The 5,359-nt window shown below is 36.6% G+C and overlaps 1 protein-coding gene across 2 annotated transcripts in view; it reads right to left on the bottom strand.

Moving 5' to 3' along the window:
• LOC107674495 (neuronal-specific septin-3-like) overlaps positions 1-5,359 on the bottom strand; it is a 66,777-nt gene that overhangs the window by 8,307 nt on the left and 53,111 nt on the right. For both annotated transcript variants that reach the window (XM_016468475.1, XM_016468476.1), the window contains one exon: positions 1,922-2,039. In XM_016468475.1, coding sequence (XP_016323961.1) covers positions 1,922-2,039 — 118 coding nt within the window. The remainder of the gene's footprint in view (positions 1-1,921; positions 2,040-5,359) is intronic.

Genomic DNA, 5,359 nt, shown 5'->3' with positions numbered 1-5,359 from the left:
TCACAAACAGCTTGTAACACTCCAAAGAGAAAGGAAAACTTGAAATCCCATCATATGACCCCTTTAAATGCAAAACCAAGAAAAAAATAAATAAGTAACGACTACTGTACTGTGCTCGCCTCGCTTAAGAAATCAGTCAGACAGCGATCGAGTGGGTTTTTGTGTTGCTGCCGATTTACTGTCTCTTTTTAATGATAGGCCTTCCGCATTTGTCAATCATTCTCGCTTGCTACTCCAGCAGCCATATCACCCTGCAGCCCAAGACTGGTTGCCCACATCCTGGCCAAATTCACCCATTGGCCTCTGACCATCATGGCCTCCTAACCATCCCCATATCTGCTGATTGGCTTCATCACTCTGTCTCCTCTCCACCAATAAGCTAGTGTGTGGTGGGTGTTCTGGCACACTATGGCTGCCGTCGCATAATCCAGGTGGATGCTGCACACTGGTGGTGGTTGAGGAGATTCCCCCTTTCTATGTAAAGCGCTTTGAGTGCCCAGAAAAGCGCTATATAAATGTAAGGAATTATTATTTGGGGAATGAAGCCAGCGCTCTGATTGGCCAAACTCTTCTTCTTTTGCTGTTGCTTGATTTAAGTACAGCGCATGGCGCAACCAGGTTTTTGCATAGTTTACAGTGACAAATCGTACCAGCGTACTTTGAGGTCAAAATGCGTGCCCGCTACTCAAAATGCGTACAGGTTGGCAGGTCTGTGTTTGTGCTGCATTTGTGGCAAACCTCCAATTACTGTACCAATTCCAGCTGCCCACTGCTGGATCTATCCTGTAAAACGCCTCTATCAGCCTGTAAAGTTCTGCCAAGTTACAACTTAAGCTGAGGTCAAATAAAACACAAAGTGCTTCACCGGCCCCTGAACCCAAAAAAGATTCAACACAAAATTACTCAACCAGATCCAGGGCTTTTCCTACATTATTAAGAATGTCCAAGCAGGATTGAAGATATTTTCCCACATCAATTCTACAAATTATGGGTGGTTATAGAAATTCCTTTCAAAGAGAGAGAGAAAACTAATTCTATATTATTATTTTATAGAAAATAAATAATTTAAAAAGTAATAGGCTATAGCACATTATGAATATAGTGAAATGTTAAAGGGTGTTGTTAAGCATGTGCCACATAATTTATTTAAAAAAAAATATTTTATCAAGTAATGCATGTAGCACAGCTCACACAGAAATCACTTTCAAACCAAGCAGTTTTCTGTTAGTCAATGCAATGAATCCGCATTACCAGCCTTTTACAAAATCTGGTTACAACCTGTTGCAACATCTGTGTAGAGAAATCTTTCGGCTTCATGCTAAATTCCCAGTCACATAGATTTCTATTTAAATAAGATTTCACCCACAAAAATTTGCTGAACAATGGTAAATGTGACTGAACCATCATGTATTTCAAAACGCTAGAAAACTAGCAACCTCTCAGCAGCTAGGACTGGAACAGTATTGTATCAAATATATACACATGCCTACGGTTTAGTCTGCTACCGTTACAGAAGTATAAGAAATGTCATGAGAAATGCCCAGAAGGGAAGTGTTTTGCACCAATTCACACCATCAGGAAGGCGATTCCCACAGATATTTACACAAAGAGATTTCCACAGACATTGTGTGATGGCAGTTTGTATTGAGGTTAAATGCTTGAAAAATTCCATCATTGTTCAACTGGTGTAGCCTCTGCATGAGTGAGGCAAAATGTCTTCAAATTAATGGAAAACATACCAGATGCTCTCAAATAAATTTGTAATGTCATTCTATTATAACCTTGGTGACTGATACAGACAAGATGAAAAGGACCCCCACAAGCATTTTACAAGGTGAGGCATTGAAAAGATCGAATAAAACCTCTCATCATACGGTTGAAAGAGATTCATTATCTACAAGCAGAGAGGTGAATTGCTCACCTTCTGTTTGAAGAAGTCTCTCTCCTCCAGGGTGAGTGTGTCTGCCTTGGAGATAACAGGAACGATGTTCACCACTTTACTTAGGTGTCTCATAAACTCAATGTCAATTGGCCGCAAACTAAAACAGAGAAGACAGCAAAGCAAAGCAGTCAGACCCAAAATGGATGAATTAAAAATCATGAAGTGTTAAATAGAATGGTCTCTATTCAATAACACTTAAAACTGCACAGTGTAACACTTGCTTCAACTTTAGTATCACACTCTAATACTGTAGGTGCAGCACGAATAATCAAGGCATTGAAAGACTGACCAATATGGAGAATATGGGTTAAAAATGGAACAAATATATATGTCATTATTTATTCACCCTAATAGTATTCTTATTTTCTTATGTGGATCTCAAAAGGAGATAAACCATGATTCAGAAACCATGAAAAAAAAAAAAAATGGAAAAAAAAAAAGTAAATTTTGTGGTCTGTAGCGGAAAGAAAATCATACGAGTTTTGGAACAATATGGGGTAAGTAAATTATAACATATTATATAGGATATGTTGAACTTTCTTCAGTGCTTGCGACTTTGCATTACTTGTACTAAAAAAAAATAGGACACATAACCAGTAGACATGTGTATTAAAGTCTGCTGGGTGGAGTGTTTATTTGGAGTGTGTACTGCATCCACAACCACAACACATAAACAAGCAACACTGACATCTTTAATGGCCAGACATCCGGTTCACTCAACTCACATGACACACTACATTTTGCCTTTTTAACAAACTGGAATGAAAATGTTTGTTCAAATTCGAGAGTTTGAAAATATAACCATTACATGCACAGTGACATAATACAGTGCATTATAATGTTAAAAAGTGAAAGCCCATAAAACAGAAACACATTTGTGATTTTGTATATGCTTAAGTGCACGCATAGAGAAATGTGTCTAGGGTACAACATTTGAATTATTAGAAGCTGCATCTGTGTGGCATAAAGAACTGAATGAACTCAAATTCTTGAATTTGAATTGAAATAGCAAACAATGTAATTACAGAATTGTAAATTTTGCTTTATATATAATATAAATATTACATGTATATATTATACATATATTTTTGTATTATATATCCTATATCAAAGATTTTAATAATACATATTTTTCAGTTTGAATTATCAATAAATAACATGCTATCAAACACACGGCATATGGGCTATTTCAAGATACTTTAGATGTATTAATTATAAAGTTTTGGTATTGGTCAATAAAGGTAAATAGTACATTATATTTAATAAATCGACTTCTATTTATAGATCATTGTGAACACTGTATTTCTCGCAATGCTCAAATTTGTCATCTGTATACTTATTTTGTTGAGCCAACAATATTTGTTGAAGTAAAATCATCTTCCTGTCATTCCAAATCACATTTCTAATTTAATGTCCACTGGGTTGTAGACAACAATTTCACTTTGGGCAGTCAATTTCCTTGTGTAATTTACTTCAGTTTACTTACTCATGTACTGTATATTTAAAAGGAAACTTAATACATCTTCAGATGCACATAACTTGCACAAGCCCTGGCATAGGAAAAGCCAATTTGATATTTCAATCACCTACCCCCATCTTTTGGTCTCATAATTCTTTCAGAGAGGAAGGAGTCACCATTGTGGTGGACACTTCTTGTTTTACTTCCTGTTTCCCACAAAACCACATGGAGATGGCTAGCCACCAGAGTGCCACATCCACTAATGAGATTATAAAAGTTCCCACAAGGTCTCAAATGATCTGTTTGAAATTTTCAAGAATAAACATCATGGCAAATTTGCAGCCAGTGGTGACATCTGAACCTGGGCTTTGATCAACAACTAAAGGATTTATGGTTCGTTTCTACTTTTCTGAAAACATGAAACTTGAAACTTAAATAAATACATCTAATTTTACATGCTTGAGCATCCCACTGCTGATACTTAATAATCAGGGCTGCATTTGTTTTTCCATAGAACTTCCTCATTGTGGAATTGGCACAGTAACCAACAAAAATGCACAGCTATATGTACATTAACATTCTGCAAAAGAGGTTTTGTAGGAATTGCTTACTTCCTGGTGAACTAACCCATTAAATTTGCAAAAGAGTTATGCTATTGTCATGGTCGCCATATGGGATATCTTAATAATATGACATATTAAGACAGAGTACAGTTGAACAGTTAACAGACGTGAGCCCACACTGCACTATCCAGTCAGTAGCCATGCTGTCCCATTGTACCTCACAGAAAACTAGTCTGCATTTTGTGGTTCAAGTTAAATTAAATGTGCATTTTTTAACAGATCACCAGGGTTGTAAATGTCATTTGACTAATTAATCAAATGAAATATGACAGCTATGTCCATGAAGACTGATTGGCTGATGGCAAACAATTCAAAGTTTTGTGGCTCCACACTTATTTCCGCCTATGCTTTTGAGGTGAATGTGACTGTTTCTAAGACAAAATTTCAAATGCAGAAACTACAGTCTGTGTGCTACTCATGCTATGTGACATATGACAAGACAAGCAGCTGTTCAGATATCTTACAAGCATGCAGCAGCTGCAAGACAGTGTCTAATAACAGTGTACACACACATCAACACAAACTTGTGGAAGGAAATACCCTCTTTAAAAAAACGTAGCCCTGCCCTCCCCCAACCTTCCTCTCCCCTGTGCAGACACTTCACACACATCATACATATACAACTATAAAATGAGAAAGCAAAAAAAAAAAAAAACTCACAGGACCACACAGTGTAATTTCCCCATGGCCCCATCGCACTCACACACACAAACACTGGTTTGCATGACTCACATTTATACAAGCGAGTTAGAAAACTATGGCAGACAAAAGGAGAGGGATAAAAGATATACAGTATATGACCCTATTCACACCTGATATTAAGATGCATATTGTTTACAAGAGGTGCGTTTATGCTTGGTAGGTGTCTCATTTAACCACTTCTGATCGGATTGTGAAGAAAGGTGTGAATTCCGTGACTAACTATATCAATTACTATGAGTTTTATTGATGTATTTTTTTTTTTACAATTATTTTGTAAGTTCCTGTATTAACTGAATCATCCAAATATAAAAAAGCTGAACATAACAGCACATAAGTGCAAAACTTGCAGTGGTTCATTGACAGCTGAGTAGGTGGCCAATCACTGTTCACCAGGATGCATTAGTATTTTATCCTACTAAGGTGGTGGTCCAATGCCATTTCCAAAACGTTTTGAAACCTCTTGGATTGGACCATCCTAAGCAGATAATAACAAGTGTAAATGGGGTCTACAGTACACTGTAAAAAGTCAGAAGCTGAGAAAAAACTTTAGCTTCAGGTCAGAAGCTGTATAAAAATAAGAGATTTGAAATTTTCTGAGGACTTTATCAAACATAATATACATACATACATATA

The sequence above is a fragment of the Sinocyclocheilus anshuiensis genome, unplaced genomic scaffold (genome assembly GCF_001515605.1).
Source record: "Sinocyclocheilus anshuiensis isolate Anshui unplaced genomic scaffold, SAMN03320099.WGS_v1.1 scaffold1157, whole genome shotgun sequence".
Classification (NCBI taxonomy): Eukaryota; Metazoa; Chordata; class Actinopteri; order Cypriniformes; family Cyprinidae; genus Sinocyclocheilus; species Sinocyclocheilus anshuiensis.
This window is presented reverse-complemented; position numbering and strand designations above follow the sequence as displayed.